The 23630-nt window shown below is 45.9% G+C and overlaps 1 protein-coding gene across 4 annotated transcripts in view; it reads right to left on the bottom strand.

Moving 5' to 3' along the window:
- Window positions 1–2077: 2077 nt before the first annotated feature.
- The window catches only part of MAP2K3 (mitogen-activated protein kinase kinase 3), a 69503-nt gene continuing 47950 nt past the window's right edge, over window positions 2078–23630 (bottom strand). For 3 of the 4 annotated variants that reach the window (XM_081839990.1, XM_081839991.1, XM_081839989.1), the window contains exons 2-13: window positions 20785–20817; window positions 19363–19432; window positions 18426–18474; window positions 17902–18015; window positions 17403–17522; window positions 16886–17002; window positions 15180–15231; window positions 12221–12348; window positions 10099–10176; window positions 9120–9259; window positions 7558–7603; window positions 2078–6419 (exon numbers count right to left, since the gene is read on the bottom strand). In XM_081839990.1, the coding sequence (XP_081696116.1) occupies window positions 6336–6419; window positions 7558–7603; window positions 9120–9259; window positions 10099–10176; window positions 12221–12348; window positions 15180–15231; window positions 16886–17002; window positions 17403–17522; window positions 17902–18015; window positions 18426–18474; window positions 19363–19432; window positions 20785–20817 (1031 nt within the window). In that variant the 3' untranslated portion in view covers window positions 2078–6335. The remainder of the gene's footprint in view (window positions 6420–7557; window positions 7604–9119; window positions 9260–10098; window positions 10177–12220; window positions 12349–15179; window positions 15232–16885; window positions 17003–17402; window positions 17523–17901; window positions 18016–18425; window positions 18475–19362; window positions 19433–20784; window positions 20818–23630) is intronic. The other variant, XR_014151059.1, reaches the window with a different exon arrangement.

The following is a 23630-nucleotide window of genomic DNA, read 5'->3' as shown; positions in this document are numbered from 1 at the left end:
ACTGTCTGGAAAAGACCCTGATGCTGGGAAAGATGGAGGGCACAAGGAGAAAGGGACGGCAGAGGACAAGATGGTTGGACAGTGTTCTCAAAGCTACCAGCATGAGTTTGACCAAACTGCAGGAGGCAGTGGAAGACAGGAGTGCCTGGCGTGCTCTGGTCCATGGGGTCACAAAGAGTCGGACACGACTAAATGACTAAACAACAGCAAAGCTGTGTTTTCCTTGAAGAATTTAAAATAATGCAAGTAATTCCAGTCTGAACATCTGTTGCACAGGGGTATTGAGGTTACCGGGGGGCGGGGTGTGTGTTACAAATGGATCATTTCACAAAAGCATCAAATGGAATTTCTTGCACTTGCCCCCGGTATGCATTTATTACATTCACCAGGAAGACAACTTTGGCATCGTTAAGCCACTTTGAGTAGACAAAAATGCTTAAAAATAAGCACAAAGCCCCTTACTTCTCTTTTGAAGCTGTGCTGCTATGAATAAAAGATTAATAGGGATATGGTACCCAATTCGGAAGGCATTCGTCAAAATGATGTGATAGCACTCTTGAAGTACCTTCTTCAACCCCTCTTCCAACTCTGTGAAAAAGGCAAATGGCACTTAATTCCTTGCTTTAAGGGATAAATTCAGCATGGATAAGAACTAGCAACCAGGTGAGAATAAACTAGGTGAGAATCTGCACTCTGCATTTAATCTGCTGGTTAGCCTGCACTTTCTACTGCAATCCTCCCAAATGTAGGGAAATGATAAAACGATGGCAATAGCGTATGACATTTTAAGTTCCACCAGGAATTTGGGAATAAGTCAGGAGACAGTAGGTTGCTCCTGCTTATGCATTCATGGTGGTTTTCTACTCCTGCTGGTACTGAGGTGGTTATACAGGATTATTCCAATACCTTTTGCACCTGCAAATGTTTTGTGGCAGACGTACTTGCTTTGTTCCCCATCCTGTGTCTTCCTGCTGAAATCCTGTAGCATTTTATACAAGTGATGCTTTGGTTTAATTTGTTCATTGCCCTTATTTTGTCATGCAGCGGGACCCCTCCAGATAGCACTAATGCAATAAACATGGGGGAAGTATTGCAGAACAAATAGAGCAGAATGGTTTGTCAACAGTCCAGTGTAAATCCACCGCTATTGCACTATTATTGCATCCATGTGCATGTTGCAAAAATGAACATCAGCGTAGAAGGCCTTGACGGAATATACATTTTAAAAACACTTGGGTTTAACAGTTTTCTGTAAGTTGTCCTGTAAACATGTAAGGCAGTCTGGAGCTATTGCAAATCGGCAATCAGCTCTGATCTAGGTGTGCAACTCATCACAGAATAATGACAACACATTATAGCAATGGACAGAACGATTTGAGTCAAACCAAGGATGCCTTAAGCAAGCAGTTCTCTTCCCCCTGCTAGGAATTAATGCAAGATTTAAGAGCTGTGATGGCAAACAGCTTTAGAACAGTGTTTCCCCAGCTGTTTTTGGACTACAACTCCCATCATCCTAGCTAGCAGGAACTGTGGTCGGGAATGATGGAAGTTGTAGTCCAAAAACAGCTGGAGAGGGACCCAAGTTTGAGAAACACTGATTTAGAGTTAAGAACATATCATCAAGGAAAGCTTGGCTGTTACTTTTATTTAAAGTGTTTTAAAGAAAAAAACACTTTAAATAAGGATAGGGACGCGGATGGCACTGTGGGTTAAACCACAGAGCCTAGGACTTGCCGATCAGAAGGTCAGCGGTTCGAATCCCCACGACGGGGTGAGCTCCCATTGTTCGGTCCCTGCTCCTGCCAACCTAGCAGTTTGAAAACACATCAAAGTGCAAGTAGATAAATAGGTACCGCTCCGGCGGGAAGGTAAACGGCGTTTCCGTGCGCTGCTCTGGTTCACCAGAAGCGGCTTAGTCATGCTGGCCACATGACCCAGAAAAACTGTCTGTGGACAAACGTCGGCTCCCTCGGCCAATAAAGCGAGATGAGCGCCGCAACCCCAGAGTCGGTCACGACTGGACCTAATGATCAGGGGTCCCTTTACCTTTAAGAAATAAAGCACAGAAGAAACCGGGTTGGGTGGCTTATTTTATTGAAAACCAATGACCAAGTTCGTTGTTATATACAGTCTTCCAATTCATAAAAGCATCTAGTCCTTTCCTAGATACAAAACCATTTTCCATCCCCACCGGTGAGCCTTTTTTGGAAAGGACCCAGGCAGGGTAGGGGAAGCGGAGGGGAAAAAGCAAGCAAGCTGCAGTGTAGTTTAGAGAGAGGTATGTGGTTCTCTCTAAACTAAGATCAACCCAGAAGGTTCTCTCTGGCTCCACATAGTTCCAGCTCATGTAACAAGGACAGGAAAGCATTTTCAGGCTGAGGGCCACATTCCGTAGTGCGCAACCTTTGGTGGGCCACATTCCGGGAGCAGGCAGGGCCAGAGGCAAATGCTGAATGTGAATTTTACCTACATACAGTAGGCTAATTTCTACACACACACACACACACACACACACACACACACACACACACACCATTCACCATCCAGGCAAGCGAGAGGCATTATTAGGACACATTCCAGTCAGGCAAAAACCACTCAACAATTGTGTGAGGTAAGGTCAGTTATGGGCATGGCCAGGACAGAGGGGGCACATGGGCTGCATTTAGCCCCTTGGCCTGGATTCTCTCTAGTGGGGAAGCGGCCATTTTGTTTATTGGGTGTTCAAAATGGAGTCACTCTTGCTTTTTCAAACGAGGTTTTTATTGGAAAAGGGGGGGGGGATATAAAAGTGGAGAAAAAGAGGCTAAAAATCCAAAACCATGCTGTTAAAAAAATAATAATTCACAGAAGCTTTGAAGGAAGAGGAGGATATTTTCCAGAAAAGTACAACCGCAACGTTAAAAATAAAGACGAGTGATAAAAATTATATAACACCTGCAATTCCACAAACCTGCCACACAACACTTGCAGGGCTAACCCATGACAAAAGTGCAGCACTTTGCCTTAGGAAGAGATGAAGGGAGAAAAATGGAAAGTGATTCATCATTTAAAAAAAACAAAAACATTAAAAATGGTGAAGGCATGGGTTTTTCGGGACAGACAAAAGAACGAACTTGATCATACGACACCTATTTAATTTAAGGAGGTTGCTAACGCAATAGCCGCTGGCTTTGGTGGCTACAAGAAGGGAGGTTGGGCAAAGTAATAGGAGCCATGATGGCAATATACCACCTCCACTTTCAGTTGCGGCATGGCTACTGAAGCCCAGGTGTGGAAAGACAACGCAGCCAGTGAGGGCATTGTTGCCAGCGTGAAAGCAGGTGGCGCCACCTCTCCTCACCCATTCCATATACCAGACGTGGGGAACCTTTGCTGAAATACAACTCCCATCAGCCCCGGCGAGGCCACTGATCCCAGGAGTTGTAGGTCAGCAACAACTGGAAGGCCAAAGGTAACTCCACACCCACCACATGCAGAAGCTACAATTCCCATGAGCTCTTTAGCAGCCAATCCCTCTTCCCCAAGGGACTCTGCGAGTTGAATGGGGTTCTCCCAACAGCTCTCAGCAGTTTCTGGCACTGTTTAAAGTAGGAGAAGGCTACTTCAAATGTATAGAACAAATGGGGCCGGTGATGGAACTGCTTCAACTGCCCCCCAAATCAGCTTGCTAGCTTAGGAGACATGCGGGTACCACTCTGTAGCTGCTCCCAGCCCCTCGGAAGATGTAGCCTGAGGCAGACACTTCACTCTGCCAAATGGCAGGACCGGTCCTAACAGGAGTCGAGGGCCCTTAGCTCCCCACTTGCAGGTTTCCCGCAGGGATGTGTTTGGTCAGTGATGGAGCTTTGGCCTGATCTTGCTTGCATTCCTATGGTTCCAGAACCCTGGACCTTATTCCACAGAATTACGAAAGTAGTTAAGGCAGAGAACTTTTAGGAACATTATTGGGGTTGGGGGTGGGAAGGAGGGAAACCTAATTTCTCCAAAGGAGGTGGCCACTTTTGAAGACCCAAGGCATGCTTTTAAGAATCCAGGGATGCTTCTTAAAAAGGACCCGTTAAAAATTAGGTGGCTTGTTTTTCCCCCCCTTTGAACCACAACGCTTCGCCAACACTCCCTAAGGCTGGTTGGTCTAACTGAAACTGCTGGTTGTTTTGCCAAACCTATTCCCACCTGGGCATAATGCTGAGTTTTCAAAATATAATTTATATGTACAAATATATTAGAAAGAAGGAAGATAATAATAGATATGACTTGGACGTGTGTTTAGGAGAGGGGAGAGAGACATAATCCACAGAAACCAAGTGGGGCTATATAATATCACAGGTAAATGCTTCCCTTTTGTCGGTCGTGGGCAGGGCATTAGAGTATGACTTAGAAACAAGTGTCAACTGTGTTGGTAAGCACCTTTTCCGAGAGGATGAGGCAGATGAGCAAAAGGAGGCGGTCCCTAGCTCAGTGGTAGAGCACCTGGCTTTCGCATGCAGAAGGTACCAGGTTCAAATTGCAGCATTTCCAGGTAGGAATGGAAACGGGCACTGCCTGAGAAATCCCAGATAGGGACTGCCATTTAGCACACCCAACACTGGACAACCTGACTCACAACTTCCCCATGTGCAGGCATTAGCTGGCATGACAGAAAAAGCAAGTCTGCTTGTCCCCGTGGTGGGGAAATCGACATGGATGCTTCTACCCTGCAATGTGTCACAGATGAAAAAGTGTCTATGGATTTTTTAAAAAGTCTTATTAAGACTACAACTCCCATTGTCGCCGACTGGCTGGGTGGTACTGAAGCTGGTTTGTGTGTGTAAACTTTTTTTGGGGGGGGAGAGCAGAGAAAGTGTCCACACGCCCCACCCCAATACATATAGACTCATTCAACTGCTCTTTTCATTAAAAAGGAAAGAAAGAAAGATCTGGGGATTTGTTAGATAAATCTGGACGTTAGATTCTTCCCTCCACTACGTTAAATATGGCTATGAACTGCCTGCCTGTCCTTGGGACTCTTTCTATAGCAGGAGTGGGAAACACGTGGTGTTCAAAGCGTTGCTCAACTAGCAATCCCATCAACCCCAGCAGAGAACATGGCCAACGGGTGAGGGGATGATGGGTATGGCAGTCCAACAACAGGATGCACCTGTGGTCTTAGGTCAGCAGAGAGATGGCAGCTCAACTCAATCACTGCTTCCAGAACAACTTTGGAGAGGGCGAGACTCTGCTTGTGTTTAAAGAGGGGTTTGTGTATGTGTGTGTCTACTGATTTTGCCACACAACTGTGACTGGACAGAGCATTTAAAAGAAACTGATAATATATTACATTTAGCTGTGGAAAAGTGAAGGAGACGTCTGTTTAGGCCTAAGAAAAACGGCTGTTAAATGAGTAAATGGTTTGGGGGCGATAACAAAACTAAGAGTCATGTTAAAAACAGAATTATAGGTGAGAGTCCTTCCCAGACTTCCATAGTGGAGAACATTTAAATAACTCTTCCATTCTGCTCTAAGAGCTAGTTTTCTACATGCAGGGAGTAACTGGGGTGTGGGTTCAGCTCATAGATATCAGATCACAGAGTTGGAAGGGACCACGAGAGGCATCTAGTCCAACCCCCTGCAATGCAGGAATCTTTTGCCAACGCAAGGCTCAAACCCACGACCCTGAGATTAAGAGCCTCATGATCTACTGAGCTTTTTATTATTATTTTAATGCAATCTGCCACTTGCAAGATGACGTGACACCACCCAAAAAACAACCAGCCCCACAGGTCTGCTGGTTAACCTGCGACAGGTGGCACTTCTGTGGCTGCTGTGATTTTGTATGCAGTTTCAGATGGGCTCAGATCTCTCCAAGCAAAAGTACACATGCTCAAAGACACACACACACACACACACACACACACACACACACACACACGTACGTACACACACACACACAGAGCTGCATTTCAAAAAGGCGCCTGGTTTTAAAAGTAACACAACGTGCTTTTCTCAAAACCCACCCGAGGGGGCGTTGTCTTGAGCGCCCTTCAACCCTTAAGCAGATTGTGCGTGGCTACAGTTGGGATCGAAGACGTCTACGTGTCAAAAACATGTCATTCATAGAGGCCTCTTGTTAAATAATAATAATAAAATCGCTCTAAGTCCAGCATGATGCTGAGAAAGGGGGTGGGAGGGAAGAGAAAAATTATTTGGGGTGGGATGGGGAGGAAGCAGCGAAGACATTCATTCTCTTTTGTGCAAACCACAGTTGGTGCTATAAAAATCCTTATTCTGTTTTCTCTCCCTGCCAGGAGAAGGCAGAGCTGGTTCTTTTGTTCCGATGGCGAAGTTCCGTGGGACTTTTAGGAGTCATCTCCTAGGATTTCTGTGACGAAGGAGACCATATCAGTCTCGCGGGTGTCGTGCATACTGAAGAACGGGTGGGCCTGTTGGGAAAGGAGAAGGGTTTCAGTTTGAGACGAGAGAAGAGGTCTCATCTTGCACAAGGAGCAAAGGAAGAGGCAGTCATAGAATTGTGGACATGGAAGGCACCCCCAAAGGATATCTGGTCCAGCCCCCTGCAATGAAGGAATCACACACTAAAGAGTCCCTGATAAGATGGCCGTCCAAACTCTGTTTAAAATCCTCCAGTGAAGGGCAGTCATTTCCTGGATAGCTCAGTAGGTGGAACATGAGACTCAGGATCACGGATTTGAAGCCCACGTTGGGCAAAAGATTCCTGCATTGCAAGGGGTTGGACCTACGGGATCGCCTCTCCTGGTATGCCCCGCGGAAGACCTTAAGGTCCACAAATGACAACATTTTGGAGGTCCCAGGTTGCAAGGTGGTTAGATTGGTCTCAGCTAGGCCCAGGGCCTTTTCAGTACTGGCCCCAACTTGGTGGAACGCTCTGTCACAAGAGACTAGGGCCCTGCGGGACTTGACATCTTTCCGCAGGGCCTGCAAGACAGAGCTGTTCCGCCTGGCCTTTGGTTTGGACTCAGTCTGACCCTTATGTTTCCCTCCCCTTATGGTTTTTGATCTATGGGCTACTTTTAAAATGAGGCTGCATTTCAAATTGCATTTTAACCTGTATTTTAAATTGGTCCCCCCCCCCCCAATAATGTTTTTACTGTAATTTTATTGCTAGATTATAAAAAACTGGCCACCACTAAATTAGATTTGAAATTTGATGATAAGTGAGACTAAAGAAAATATAAAATTTTTTGGAAGAAGTGCTAGATTATATTTGAATGAGTGGACATGAGATTGTAAACAAGTTGATAATTTGTTTGGAAAAAACTTTTAACGATGTAAATGGGAGCGGGAGACGTGAGGAAGTCCAAAGAAGTGATGAAATTATGTCTGTGATAGAAGTAAGACTGTTTATTATTTGTGCATTTATATTTAAAAACTTTAATAAATATTTATAAAAAAAATATATATATATAAATAAAATTATTTATTATTATTATTACTGATGACTCCCGTGGTCCCTTCCAATTCTACAATTCTATCAATTGCTGGCACCACATAACTCTTAACCAAATTTGGAGAAGGAAGGAAGGAAGAAGAGAGACTCACCATGAGTTCCACGTAACTCAATCGTTCGGCAGGATTCTTCCTCAAACTGAGAACGAAAAACAAGGAAATTGTAAGAGAAAATTTGTGAGAGTTAAGAGGTCGGTTGTACAAAATGTTAAGAACTTTAGAGGAAAGCTGGATAGGCATTATGTTGCTATGAAGGAAGTAAACATAAAATGTAACGTTTTCATAGTAATGAAGCCATTGGTTTTATTTGTGTGGCATTTTAATATAGTCCTGAATATTCATCAGGTTGTTTTATGTAAATAGAGTTTTGTGATATATATATATGGTTATGTGTAATATATGTTTTGGTGATTTAATTCATCCTACCAAGACCCAGAAGAAACTCAAGTGCTGTGTGAAGCTTTCATTCCTCCCAATCTATATTATTACTGCATAACATTAATAAAGGTTATGTTTGAAAAAGGTAAAAACAACAATAGTTTGCATCATATTTTACTCATCAAATGGTTTTTTTAATAAAAAAATGGGGGTGGGGGCAGGTCCCAGTATTCTGCTCTTGTTGTAGGCAGCTTTTATGTTGCCTTTTAATTACACATTATAATTTCAATTTGCATACATTTCAGCTGCCCAGATTCATCAGGGACAGTCTCACCTGTTCCTACAAAATTGCTTTCTCCGCTTTTGCCTTCTGCAGAGCTGCAAGAGTGCAAATTTCTGGATTTGCCATACTTAAGGGTATCGGCTTGCTACCGTGTGACTCAGTAACATCAAAAGCAGCACGATGGCCAGAAACAATTACAATATAGAAAACTTTATGGAATAACACAGAACATCAAAATTATCAAACTGAAGTCTCTAAAAGTACTTGAATAAGTCACGGTGCCAGATTTTACCCAGCAGAGATCAAGCTTGTAAAGCTTTGTATGATCAGCAAATGTCCAAATCTGAACTCTGCTGAAAAGTGTTTCCGGATAGCAACTACTGTTTCATTCAGTTCTTCATCAGTTTGATAATGTTGATGTTTTGCATTATTCCATAAAGTTTTCTATACTGTAAATGTTTCTGGCCATCATGTTGTTTTTGATATTGCCGAGCCACATTTTGCAACACAGGGTTTGTTTGTTTACTTATTGCTACATGTGACTACAGGGGTAAATCTGGGCTGGGAGTGGCGGTGGTGAGAGTTGGCAGATGCACCTCGTTTCCAAGGCACAGGCTTGCCCATGCATCATCCACATGAACCCAGAGATGCTTCTCCCAGGAATTTCACATGCTGGTGAAGTTCACTGCAAGCTGCTAATAACAGACAGTGGGAAAATGAAGTTCCTCTTCCTACAAATCACTCCAGCAGCAAAGCTCAGGTGGTGAAGCTGTATTGCCTAAAACCACCAACAGCCAAGGGGCTCCTAAACCAGATTAAAATGCCCGAGGGTAAAACCTACTTCGATAAAAACCAACTTGGGAGATGCTGCCAGGGACGTTCTGCATGCAAAGCTAGGGGTGTTTTGAAGCACTGTGCTCCAGGGAAATGGATCACCTCCGGTGCAGTGCATTCTGGGAGACAAGATGGCAGCCTGGATGGGAAGGGCACCTACCACTGGGCTGTGAAGTCCACAAAGTTCTGTGAGAAGTGCTCCGCAGGCAGCTGAGGCGAGGGCTCTTCCACCACTTGCTTCAGCTGCTGGAAAGGGGTGCCCCAGGATTCGTACGGGAATCGGAGAATGGCCATTTCAATCTGAGAGGGAGAGACCAGAACAGAACATAAACAGAGAGCCCTTCCTGGTCAAACGGAACTTCTACCTGGTCCAGTGTTTTTGCTTGCTGCAGTGGCCAACCAGAAAGCCTGAAGGCAACAGCTTCATCGTCCTACATCCCTGACATTTCTTATTTGGAGGTATCCTGCCTTGGAACAAGGAGGCTCTATTTAGCTATCACACCCAGTAGCCACTGATGAAACTCTCCCTGTGATTTTTTTTTTTAATCCTCTTTTAAAGCTAAGTACACTAATACACAGGGACACGGGTGGTGCTGTGGGTTAAACCACAGAGCCTAGGACTTGCCAATCAGAAGGTCGGCGGTTCAAATCCCCGTGACAGGGTGAGCTCGCGTTGCTCGGTCCCTGCTCCTGCCAACCTAGCAGTTCAAAAGCACGTCAAAGTGCAAGTAGATAAATAGGTACCGCTCCAGCGGGAAGGTAAATGGCATTTCCGTGCGCTGCTCTGGTTTGCCAGAAGCGGCTTCGTCATGCTGGCCACATGACCCGGAAGCTGTACACCGGCTCCCTTGGCCAATAAAGTGAGATGAGTGCCGCAACCCCAGAGTCGACCACGACTGGACCTAATGGTCAGGGGTCCCTTTACCTTTATACCAATACACACCCTTGCACCTGGTAGCAGGGAGTTCCATATGTCTATTCTAGATTGGGGCAAGCCCCACAACAAGGTGACAATATCTCATGCAATATATTTCATAGATCCCCAACAGTGTTCACGTGTTTCCTAACTGTTGAATTCTTAAACCCACAAAATTACTGGTCCCTTTACACACAGACACACTTCTGAGTAGATTTCTTACCAAGGTGATGCCCAGGCTCCAGACGTCCGATTTCACATTGTACCCCTGCTGGTTCAGCTCAGGGTTTATTCTCTCTGGCTGCAAAGGAAAGGTATCGAAAAGGGTTGGCACAGTCTGGTGGCTGAGCTACGGAAAGCTGGATTCAAGTCCCTGCCTGGCCACGAAAGCTCACCTTGAGCCAGGCCACTCCTTCTCTCAGCCGCAAACTACCCTGCACGGTCGTTTTAAGGACAAAAAGGGGAGGCGAAGAACCATTCCCCCAAGTTCCTTGCAGGTAGGGCAAGATATAAATATACTGTTTGCGCCTGCAGAAATTTCAGGGCAGACACACTGCACATTACGTACAGTGCTACCTCAGGTTACGAACAGCCCTGCTTACAACTGCTTCGGGTTACGAACTCCACAAACCCGGAAGTAGGTGTCCCGGGTTGCGAACTTTGCCCCGGGATACAAACACAATCCGCTTCCGGGGTCGCAGGAGGCCTATCTAGGGAATGCGCGCCTCAGGTTAAGAACGGACTTCCAGAACAAATTAAGTTCGTAATTCAAGGTACCACTGTAAATTCCTGCTGAAATCCTGTGGGGGTTTTTTAATACTGCAAATATCCAGATACGTTTTGCTTTGCCCTACAAGAGCACAAGAGCTATCCTCCAGGCAGCAATCGTGCCCATTCACATCTGGGGAAGCATCACAGAACAACTAACAAAGTGGAATGACGTGTGGACAAACACTACAGTGGTACCTCAGGTTAAGAACTTAATTCGTTCTGGAGGTCGATCCTTAACCTGAAACTGTTCTTAACCTGAGGTACCACTTTAGCTAATGGGGCCTCCCGCCACTGCTGCGCGATTTCTGTTCTCATCCTGAAGCAAAGTTCTTAACCTGAGGTACTATTTCTGGGTTAGCGGAGTCTGTAACCTGAAGCGTCTGTAACCCGAGGTACCACTGTATACCCTCCCACCCATTCACCCAAAGGGAGCCTGGAAAGGGTTCTCAGCCAAGTGACACTCATTCTGTTGAAGCGACCAAGGAGGAGGAAGTGGGTTCTTTGTGTGCTCTTTGAACATCACGGGGCATTTATTCTGGCACCGTTAAATGCACTTTTGGAGAGGAAGTTCAAAGAAGCCCCCTATTGTCAATGTAAGCGTTTCTGTGAATCCAGAGAGGCACACTAATAATAATTATTACTACAATTATAATAATTTTTATGCCACCCATCAGACTGGGTTGCCCCAGCTACTCTGGGCAGCTCCCAACAAATGATAAAACCACAGTAGAACTTGACAACCCATGCACTTAAGCACCACTTCTCTTCCTGGAATTTACGTAAGATTTGTACTTGAACTCACTTTACAGAAATTCCCAGGATGATCAAATGCATTTTATGCTTTTTGGGGGGTCCTTTCAGATAAGAACACATCCATCTCTTTCTTCCAGAGCAGCTAAATATTGCGCATGTGAAACTCACCAGAGTTCATTTGAGCAAACTTATAAATTTTGTTTTCCATGCCTGCCTAAGACTGTTATTAGTAATTTTATCAGTCTGGCTTCCCATTATTGATACAATTTATATTACCACCCTTTATCTGAAGATCCCAGGGCCTGGTATTATTGTATAAACAGCTCAGGATCGCAATACCTCAAGGACCACCTCTCCCCATATGAACCCACCTGGACCCTGCAGTCATCACCTGCGGCCCTTCTTTGTGTGCCTACCCTGCAAGAGGTCCGGAGGGCGGAAACATGAGAGCGGGGCCTTTTCTGTGGTGGCTGCCCACTTGTGGGATGCTCTTCCCAAGGAGGCTTGTCTGGTGCCTTCATTTAAACACCAGACGAAAGCATTCCTCTTCTCCCAGGCCTTTGGGCTAATTAAACAATCTATAGCCTCTTATACTGGTGAGTGGTTATTGTTTACATTTGTTACTAGGTCATGTATTTTTGTGTTTTTATATTGTACACCACCCTGTGATCCTCGGATGTAGGAAACAAACGAACCAACAAATAAATAATTGTGCATGTTTCTTCCTGGAGGCTGATCACAAAAAACTGATTGATTGAACAGAGGGGGGCTGGGACACAAGAGAAGGGCGGTGCGCCCCAAACAACTGATCAAAAACTCACCGCCATATAAGGTTTGCAACCAGCATCCAGGGTCTTCGCCACGGAATCTACCAAGTATCCACTGATCCCGAAGTCACACATTTTGACATGTCCCTGTTTATTGATAAGGACGTTGGACGGCTTCACGTCTGTTAAGAGGAAGAGATTGGTTAACCCTCCTTTCTCTGGATCAAATAGGGAGACTTCCCTCCGTTAAAAATTTTAACGAAGATTATTTAAAGGCACATTTGTGCACAGTTTTAGTCATATGTTTGAAGAGCATGCAGCTGGAACTGTGAAGGCTTTCTGCTGCCATGCCCACAACTTGGTTTGTGCAACTCATACAGCACATAGGCGACAATTATTCACTCAATTAATATTCTTGTTCAAAAACGATTTTTCACCATTTTTCAAATTTGTGAGAATAAGACAATTACTTGCAAAGTGCTATCTAAAAGCTATCTAAAATAAAGTGAACTTGCAGTATCAGTTTTTACTAAGTTCTTACAACTTCTTGACTCAATTTTTGTTTTTTCTTGTTTTTTAGGTAAGTTCAAGAAGAAGGTAGGTAGGTTCAATGATATTCCCAGTAGCTGTGAAGTGCAGATGGAAGACAGGGTGACAGCGTTCTATCTCCGTTTCGCCCTAGCAGTCCATAAAGTTGAAGAGCTGCTATTTTGCCCCCGACACGGCCAATTTATTGGGGTTGGCTGATAGCCCACTCCCTGAGCAGAGTTTTCTGGGCTTCCTCAGTAGTCTCGAGCCATTAATGTGACTATTAGTGCTAAATGTAGTTATAGAAACAATTTCTTGGCTTAAGCATAAAGAACTGGATAGCTTAGCTTATACTGTACGGGTTGCACAATCATTATTAATGGCACAGGTTGTACCGTATTTTTCGCCCTATAGGATACACTTTTCCCCCTCCAAAAATGAAGGGGAAATGTGTGTGCATCCTATGGGGCGAAAGCCATCCGCAAGCCTTGGGAGCCAGCGGGAGTTCCGCTGGGCTCCCCAGGCTCGCGGATAGCAGCCTGCATCCCAAAGCCTGGAGCGCGCTGAGCAGTGCGCCCCAGGTTTCAGGCAGCTCTCCGCAAGCCTTGGGAGTTCCCAGCGGGAACTCCCAAGGGGAACTCCCGCCGGGCTCCCAAGGCTTGTGGATAGCAGCCTGTTCTGGGGGCTGGGGTCGGGGGAAGCTCAGGCTTCCCCCGCCCCAGCCCCACGCCTGGGAGGGGAATAATTTTTTTTTTATTCCCCCCCCCCAAAAAAAACTAGGTGCGCCCTATAGGGCAAAAAATACGGTATTTCTTCAGTATGTCCACAACTCTAGATGTGTGCTGAACGTAAGAGTCTTAGTCAATGCCAAACCAAACCACAACACTTTTCAGGTTCCTAGACCTCATGATTGTGTCTGCGGAAGGAACACAAAAACCTGGGCAGGGCTCCCGTGCTGTGAACAGCTTCCTCCCCAAGGGCCTTTAAATTAGGGGGGCTACAAACACAGCCGAAATGTTCTGTACTGAGCTCCCATCCTGTTGCATTGCATCAAGTTCCCAGGACTTTACACATGTTAACATGCAAATCAAAATTATGCATGTGGAGTAACTGTCCCACTGAAGGACCATGTGCGCAGCCTGGGAATCATTTTGGATTCACAGCTGTCCATGGAGGCGCAGGTCACTTCTGTGTTCAGGGCAGCTGCTTATCAGCTCCACCTGGTACGCAGGCTGAGACCCTACCTGCCCGTGGACTGTCTTGCCAGAGTGGTGCATGCTCTGGTTATCTCCCGCTTGGACTACTGCAATGCGCTCTACGTGGGGCTGCCTTTGAAGGTGACTCGGAAACTACAACTAATCCAGAATGCTGCAGCTAGACCGGTGACTGGGAGTGGCTGCCAAGACCATATAACACCTGTCCTGAAAAACCTACACTGGCTCCCAGTACGTTTCTGAGCTCAATTCAAAGCGTTGGTGCTGGCCTTTAAAGCCCTGAACCTGAAGGCGTGTCTCCAGCCCCATCATTCAGCCCGGACACTGAGGTCCAACTCCAAGGGCCTTCTGGCGGTTCCCTCACTGCGAGAAGTGAAGCTACAGGGAACCAGGCGGAGGGCCTTCTCGGTAGTGGCACCTGCCCTATGGAACGCATCAGATGTCAAGGAAATAAACAACTATCTGACATTTAGAAGACATCTGAAGGCACCCCTGTTTAGGGAAGTTTTTAATGTCTGGTGTTTTACCATTTTTTGTTGTTATTACAGTGGTGCCCCGCAAGACGAACGCCTCGCAAAACGGAAAACCCGCTAGACGAAAGGGTTTTCCGTTTTGGAGGCGCTTCGCAAAACGAATTTCCCTATGGGCTTGCTTCGCAAGACGAAAATGTCTTGCGAGTTCCTGCGGGTTTTTTTCCCCCCCCCCTTTTTCTAAGCCGCTTATCAGCTGATCCGCTAAGCCGATAAAAGCCGCTAAGCCGCTAATAGCGCTAATCCGCTAAGCCGTCAATGGGCTTGCTTCGCAAGACGAAAAAACCGCTAGACGAAGAGACTCGCGGAACGGATTAATTTCGTCTTGCGAGGCACCACTGTATTATCATTAATTCTGTTGGGAGCCACCCAGAGTGGCTGGGGAAACCCCAGCCAGATGGGCGGGGTATAAATAATAAATTATTATTATATGCAAGATACAGATGCAAACATGACATGTGTCCAGAATGGAAACTAACTTTAGCGGCTCTGGAATGATTAATGGTGAAGCCACCTTCTATCAGCTCAGACTGTTCTCTGCCTCTATCTACGGCATATTGACTGGCAACAGCTTGGCAGGGTTCTGGGCAGACAATCTTTCTATATTGTCTGCAGCCAGGATCGTTCCAACAGGAGATGCTGGAGGCTGTCCTTAGGATCTTCCACATCCCAAGAGGTGCTCTGCCTATGAGCTCCATGCCCCCTGCTCAGCCCTCGTAATGCACAAATGACAATGCCTACCTCTGTGAATCACAGACAGCTTGCTATGCAAATGCTCCAGGGCTCGGACAATCTGGAGAAAGACAAAGAGAGAGAGAGAGAGGTGTAATTCTAGCTGCAGACAAGCTTTGGCCAACCAGGTGACCTGCTGTGCCTGGAGCGACCCAGCAGTAAAGCCTCTCCTCCTAACAGAGGGGAGGAGTTGTGAGCGGGAGTCCGTTCCCCTGACGGCAGAGGGGTGTATTCAGGCCCCTATGTCAGCTTACCTGGCTGCCGCGCCACGCCTGTAGGCCAGCCAATAGGACTGGCTTGTGGGCAGGGTTTAGCCACATTCAAGCAGCTGTGGCGTGGCAGCTCCATCTTCTCATTCTGTGCCCCTTTGTCGTCGGATCACCCACCCACCCTCCCTTTAGGTCATATTTATGCGTCTGACCTTGCTATGGATTCAGGTTGGTTGCCCTGGTTGCCCAGGGGCCCTGGTAGAAATTTGGCAAATTGGAACCAGCCTCTTGATTTTTCACCTACCTCGTAGCAAACCATCACAACTTTTTGGGTATTGGCAGTTAGGCATTGGAATATGTGTCGTGCGTTGGAGGGCAGGTGTGGCCATCACCTCCCCTCCCCTTGTGAATACCCCTCCCCTTGTGTGGGTATTCCTTTAAAGGAATCCAGCGGTTGTCGATTCTGTCCGATGCCCTGCTGGTGGTAGGGCCATGGCATGACCCCCAGTGACATCATGGGAAGCTTCAGTTGTACACTGGTACCTTGGGTTAAGAACTTAATTTGTTCCGGAGGTCCGTTCTTAACCTGAAACTGTTCTTAACCTGAAGCACCACTTTAGCTAATGGGGCCACCTGCTGCTGCTGTGCCGCCGCTGCACAATTTCTGTTCTCATCCTGAAACAAAGTTCTTAACTCGAGGTACTATTTCTGGGTTAGCGGAGTCTGTAACCTGAAGCGTATGTAACCTGAAGCGTATGTAACCCGAGGTAGCACTGAAATTTGCATCAACAAGCTCCTCCCACCTTCAGATGACTCCCCACTGAGCACGGTGGAGTCATGTATAGACTGTCTGATCCAATGCCTAAAGCCAATAGCACTCACATGCTGTAACCAATAAAGTTGTGGCCTTCTTTAGCCCATTAACCTCAGATTCATGTGTCCCTGCGTCTTATTTATCTCTAAGCGGGTGGCGGATCCTCAACTCACCAATCACGCTATGCAAGCTAGAGTTAACTCTATTAGCAAAAAACACAATCTGCAAAGGAGTGTCAGGCCTAATGAGCACAGCAACTCATCTCCAATAAGTCTTGCCCCCATGAGACTGAAGGTCCCCCATCTCCCCATAGCTGCCCAAGTCCCCTCTTCTCCAAGTAATCAGAGACTGCGCCTGCATGTATCTCCCCTCTGCCCATTTCATGCCTCTTCTGGTTCTGGGAGGCAAGCAGGGAATGGAGTTTGTTGCAGGAGGAGGAGGAGGAGATACACATGCCTCTACACCAGCCTGAAATAAGCAGCTTGGGGAGACAGTCCTCGGTATAGAAGTTTAATTAATAAAAAGGGTTTGCACAACCCCACCCTGATTTTAAAGAGAAGCTGGGGTCTCTCCATCTGTGTTGGCTGCTGCATTCTGTGTTTGCAATCATGCAGACTGCCCTCCCTGGCTCACTTGCTATGGGTGGGTGGGTCCCACAGCAACCTTCCCCATAGAAAGAAGGTGCCACTCACAGATACGGTTATTTTCCCAAGTATGTCTTCGGGGATCGTCTTCTTCTTTTCCAGGACCCTCTTATAAAATTTATCCAGAGACGTATCCATTAGCTCCATGCAGATCCACACATCACCCTGAAAAAAAAGGGAGTGAGAAGAGGAGAAGGGGGAGAGAGATAAATTGGTTGGCCTTTGTCAGAGGACTGAACCTTTAGCAGGTCCTGCCCTGTGGAACTCCCTGCCAATGGAAGGGTGTGGCAGGAGTCATCCCTGCTTTATTTTGAGATATGCCTTTGGAACTTGATTTTTCAAAAATGCACTTTATTGAGAATGCTATTTGTTTAACCAATGTTATTACTTAAGTGTTACATTTTTTGTGCTGTATACCTCCTTTAAATAAATAAATACGTAAGACATCTGGAAGGCACTAGGTTGGCTTCCCCCTGCTTTTCAGCAAATGCTTCAGAAGTTGTGCTCGCTGTCTGAGGTGGCCAGCAAAAACGAAGAGGCTCTGGCCTTCCTGCTGCTCACCTACCTCTCTGAAAAGGGCTCCGTAGAACGTGACAGTGTAAAAGCAGTCCACGGTCCTCATGGAAATGTCCAAGTCCATCACTAGCCTCTTCTGTTCCTGAGAGTTCACAGTGGCTCGGATTCTCTGCAGAGAGTGGGAAAGGAAAAAGAAAATAACCATACTGTCAAGGCTTCGGGAAAACTATTCCTCCCCCGGTTGTTTTTTAAAGTCTGGAATGGATTAATCCATTTTGCATTACTTTCTATGGGAAAGCACACCTTGGTTTTGGAACAATTTGATTTTGGAACGGACTTCCGGAACGGATTAAGTTTGAGAACCAAGGTACCACTGTATTATAAAAGACGCAGGAGGAAATGACTAACAGGACCCACAAAGGGGAGGAGGGACGTCCAGGAGATTCTTTGGCATCTTGTTTTTATGATGTATGTTGAATATGTGATTGTAAAACTTTAATTTGAAAAACCAAATAAATAAATTGTTTATATAGAACTGCGGCTCTTACCTTCACAGCCATGGTGGTGTCGCTCTGCGCGTGATACACTTTCTCCACTACGCCGTAAGCTCCTCTTCCCAACTCCGAAATGCTCACCAAGTCGTCGGCCTCTACTTCAAAGTTCTGTTGACCGAGAGAGAGTGAGAGAGACAGAAAGATGCACAAAAAATTGTCAAAAGAATACGTTTAGGATCGAGCCAATATTCGTATAGCTAGCATCAGCCGGCGACCTTCTTTATCTCTTTCGCAAACAAAATTTGTTGTTAAAGAAGTGATTTGCCTCAGAGAAACACACATAGCGAGGAAACGTAGAAGAATATTGAAGAAAAAAAGGAATTTGGGAAAGGACTTTGTAACCTCAGGTGTAACAAAAAGGAAGGAGCTGTAATCCATATAAAACCGGACCCAAAACAATTATTTAAAGATGAACAAGGAAGAATCATTGATAATCCAGATAACATCACAGGGAGAAAAAATGCATGTGCCAAACAAGTAAAAAAAACAAAAAAAGAACAACATCAGCATCAACATACCTTCTCACCAACAGTAATGAAAGTCCTGGAATCCAAGTTTCTTGGAGGTCTGCAAGGAAAGACAAAGGCTCTATTTAAAAATCCAATCCAGTATTCACCACCTGGTGTCGATTTTCTGAAATTTTGCAATTTGACTGCTGGTGAGTGTGAAACAGATACACTCAGTAAAGTCACTGGGGCTCCAGCAAAACTGAGGGGCACATAAATGGGGAGGAGAATCTAAAGCAGAAGTGGGCAACTGTGACCCTAACAAAGGTGATGTTTGACGGTAACTCCCATCAGCCCCAAGCCAGCATGCACAATGATCAGGGCTTTATGAGAGATATATAGTCCAGCAGAGCCACAGACTCCTCTCTCCTTATGTAGACAAACAATGAGCTGGAGAGTTCCAGCTTTATTTGTTTATATTTATTTATTCAATTTATAAACCACCCTTTATCAAAAACATCCCAGGGCAATGTAAAACACTAAAAACACATTAAAGGTAAAGGGACCCCTGACCATTAGGTCCAGTCGTGGCCGACTCTGGGGTTGCAGCGCTCATCTCGCTTTACTGGCCGAGGGAGTCGGCGTACAGCTTCCGGGTCATGTGACCAGCATGACTAAGCCGCTTCTAGCGAACCATAGCAGCACATGAAAACGCCATTTACCTTCCTGCCGGAGTGGTACCTATTTATCTACTTGCACTTTTGACGTGCCTTTGAACTGCTAAGTTGGCAGGAGCTGGGACCAAGCAATGGGAGCTCACCCTGTCGTGGGGATTTGAACTGCTGACCTTCTGATCAGCAAGTCCTAGGCTCTGTGGTTTAACCCACAGCACCACCCATGTCCCTCTGAAAACACATTACAGAGCACCAATAATTAAAAATAATAATAAAAAGCTTTACAGCATACAGCATATTAGGAATTTGCAAGAGAGCGAAGCAGCGGTTCTTACGTTGGAGGGACGGATGACTGCCTGTTTGCTGATGGCATGCTCAGGAGGGGCGGCCGTTTCTTCTTCGGCCCTGGAAAGAAAGAGGACACACACACTTATCATATTTTTTCATAGAACTGTAGAATTGGAAGGGACCCTAAGGGTCATCTAGTAACCCCTGCAATGCAGGAATCATCTGCCCAACATGGGCCTCGAATGCATGACCTTGAGATTAAGCGTCATGTGCTCTACCAACTGAGCTACTCCAGGTATTTTTCATAAAGCAAGAACCGGCAGGGGCATAGCAGTGCTGAAATGAGGTTGGGAAGACTCAGGTTTGAATTCACACTCCAACACAATGTTCACTGGACTGGGTGACCATGGGAAAGCAACTATCTGACCTGCCTCACAGGGTTGTTTCAAGGGAGAGGGGGTAACTTGAGCTCTTTGGAAGGGAGAGGGAATTTTTAAAAATGTACACCCAAAATGTAATCAATTAAATCTTGATGTACCATGTTCAGAATAGGACCAGGTCCTAAACATCAATTCCAAGGTGATGGCCTCTCAAGCAAATATGCAAGACAGGGTCTTTTCAAGAGTGGCACCAAAACAATGGAACACATCTCCATGGAGAACCACCAGGGTGTTTCTCCTTAAGGAATCAGTTGAAAACTTCCCCTATGTCACTATACTTTAGCCTGCAACTTTGTATTAAAGGTAAAGGGACGTCTGACCATTAGGTCCAGTCGTGGCTGACTCTGGGGTTGTGGCGCTCATCTCTCTTTATTGGCTGAGGGAGCCGGCATACAGCTTCCGGGTCATGTGGCCAGCATGACTAAGCCGCTTCTGGCAAACCAGAGCAGCACACGGAAATGCCGTTTACCTTCCCACCGGAGCGGTACCTATTTATCTACTTGCACTTTGACATGCTTTCGAACTGTTAGGTTGGTAGGAGCAGGGAACGAGCAACAGGAGCTCACCCCGTCACAGGGATTTGAACCGCCGACCTTTTGATCAGCAAGTCCTAGGCTCTGTGGTTTAACCCACAGCACTACCCACGTCCCAACTTTGTATTAAAAACCCTTTAATTAGAATCCTTTAATTTAGCCTTTTTCAGCTGTCTGCTTTGATGGCCTCCCTTCTCTCTTGGCTTCAGCTTCTGCCTCTGAATCTGGACTTGTCTCTGCCACAGACTCTCCCATCTCACTAAGCCCTGTTACTTCTCCAGCTTTCAACACCATCTCTTCCCAGTCTTCTCCCTCTACTTATCATTGTCCCACCACCAATCCCTGGGCTCTGAGCTCTATTCTCTTAAGAATTCCGAAGCTTCTTCCTCCCACCATTTCTCTGCTTCCAAACAGTCCATGACAGTCCATGGGTGGGGAGAAGAAAAACCACTGTGGAGATGAAGAAATGTTTCCAAAAGTTCAGTTGATCCCTTACCTCCTTTCCGCTTTTCCGAGGATCCTTTTGGATCTATGAGAAAGGAGAAAGAGAAAACAAACTAAGAGCCCAATTCTAGCCAAGCCGCTATCCAGGTACTAAAGAATTCTAAACCCCCTGCAATGCAGGAATCTTTTGCCCAATGTGGACCTCGAACCCACAACTCTGAAATTAGGAGTCTCATGTGAGAAGTGAGGTTGCAGGGAACCAGGCAGAGGGCCTTCTCGGTAGTGGCCCCTGCCCTGTGGAACACCCTCCCATCAGATGTCTGGGGCAACCCAGTCAGGTGGGCAACATATAGATCAGGCAAACTCGGCCCTCCAGATGGTTTGGGACTACAACTACCATGATCCCTACCTAACAGGACCAGTGGTCAGGGATGATGGGAACTGTAGTCCCAAAAGATCTGGAGGGCCGAGTTTGCCTATGCCTGATACAGATATTGAGTTATTATTGTTTTTATTATTTATTTTGTATTTTTTATATTGTGATTTTATGCTGTAACCACCCTGAGACTTGCAGGTATAGGGCAGTACAGTGGTAACTCAGGTTAAGTACTTAATTCGTTCTGGAGGTCTGTTCTTAACCTGAAACTGTTCTTAACCTGAAGCACCACTTTAGCTAATGGGGTCTCCTGCTGCCGCTGCACGATTTCTGTTCTCATCCTGAAGCAAAGTTCTTAACCTGAGGTAATATTTCTGAGTTAGCAGAGTCTGTAACCTGAAGCGCCTGTAACCTGAAGCGTATGTAACCCGAGGTACCACTGTATACAAAATTAATAAAGAATAAATTTATTATTATTATTATTATTATTATTATTATTATTAGGCTCTACAAACTGAGCTATCCCTCTCTGCCAGATGTACCAATGATCAATCCATCAATCATTTTATTTGTATGCCACCTTTCCAAAGTTTAAACCACGCTCAAGGCACCTTACAACACATGTACTAACCATGAACCTAAGCAAAAAGCAGTCAGAAGCAAAACATCAGAACGTACACAACCAAATTGAACAATTTCCACATAAACCAACGATCTGATTTGGTACAAAGCAGTTTCCTACGCCTGGATTTTGCCATTTAACTCCTAACCCGCACGAACCAGCTCTGGGCTGTGGGATGCACAGCACAGTGCCGAATTTAAATTCCCCAGGGGTCCTATCCTTGGGGAGCCAAGGGCGAACAAGCTCTGGGCTTCTGCCACTTCAGGCCTTTCTTGACCACTAGAGGTCACTACACCTCCAAGCATTTGGAGCGGGATGGAAATGAAGCAAGATATAAAACCCAGTTTGGGACAACGCCGCCTTTTTCCAGAATCCGTTCAAGCTCTTCATTCAGAATGCGGTGGCAGCAGCAACCGCTCACAGGGGGTTACGATCGTTCAGGTCACCAAGTTTCCGAGGCTGGATCCAGCTGGCCAGGACTGGAGTTGGCAGCAATCGTTGCTATCCTCAGGATAACTCGAGAGACGGTGCAAAATGCCCATCCATTCCAAGGGGAACTTTGGTTTTTTGTGTTTTTTAAAAAAGAATATATAGATGATTTGAGAAGGTTGTAGAATGCAAAGATTATTGTACAGTGGTGCCTCGCAAGACGAAATTAATCCGTTCCGTGAGGCTCTCCGTATAGCGGTTTTTTCGTCTTGCGAAGCAAGCCTATTGACGGCTTAGCGGATTAGCGCTATTAGCGGTTTAGCGGCTTTTAGCGGATCAGCTGATAAACGGCTTATCAACGGATCAGCTGATAAGCGGCTTAGTGGCTTAGGAAAAGGGGGGGAAAGGGGAAAAAACCCGCAGGAACTCGCAAGACATTTCGTCTTGCAAAGCAAGCCCATAGGGAAATTTTTTGCAAAGTGCCTCCAAAACGGAAAACCCTTTCGTCTAGCGGGTTTTCCGTCCTGCGAGGCGTTCGTCTTGCGGGGCACCACTGTAAATTGTATAATGTGGAGGAAATCGAGTGGGGAAAGAGGAAAGTGGGAGGAAGGAGAAAAGAATAATATGATGGACTGAGGAAATAGAAATGTAAATGTATGGGGGGATGAGGAGGAAATGGTGTTTGGGCTTTGGTACATTTGTATTGTGATGTAGTATGTGAAAACCAATAAAAAAGGGGGGGGATTAATAGAGGTGAGGGAAAAGGAGACAACGGGGCAGATAGATTGTCAAAGCTGGGGGGAAATATGGGAGAACTGTGCATTGAAAATGTTGTCTATAAGAAGAAAAGAAAATTATTATTTAAAAAAAAAAGGGAAACTTTGGTCTTAATGGCTCGGGCACCAAGTGTAGGGTTCTTAAGGAGAGCTCTTCTCAATTTCCACATAACAGCATCGGTGGGAGCGGGGTGTTGCTGTGTGTTGAGTTATTCCTTGTTCATTTCTTGCAAAGAGATCAAGGTAGCATGCTTGTTTCTTCCTCCCTCCTCAATTAACCTCCACAACAACCCTGTGAAGTAGGCCAGGCTGAGATGCAGTGACTTCCCCTCTATAGCAAAGTTTTTAATGTTTGGTGTCATATTGTATTTTTTTATATATATACTTTGCTGGAAGCTGCCCGGAGTGGTGAGCTAGTCAGATGGATGGCATATAAACAACAACATTACAAACAAAAACTACTACAGCTACCCCAGTCACCCTGTGAGATTCATGGCCAGTATCACTGGCCGACACGGGTACTATGGCGCCCTGTGCAAGGCCAAAATTTGGCACAGAGACATGCCCATTCCTTGCTGGACCTTGGCAGGATCTGTTGATGGCCCTTGATGCTCTGTCTGATTAATGCCTGGGCTCCCCTGCTAGAAAGCTTTCGCCTGGCACATTCCAAAATGCACACCCAACATCAATTCTGC

The sequence above is a fragment of the Podarcis erhardii genome (genome assembly GCF_964252035.2).
Source record: "Podarcis erhardii genome assembly, chromosome: 14".
In the NCBI taxonomy this organism is placed as follows: domain Eukaryota; kingdom Metazoa; phylum Chordata; class Lepidosauria; order Squamata; family Lacertidae; genus Podarcis; species Podarcis erhardii.
Note: the sequence above shows the minus strand (reverse complement) of the source record. Positions and strands in the feature narration are given on the sequence as shown.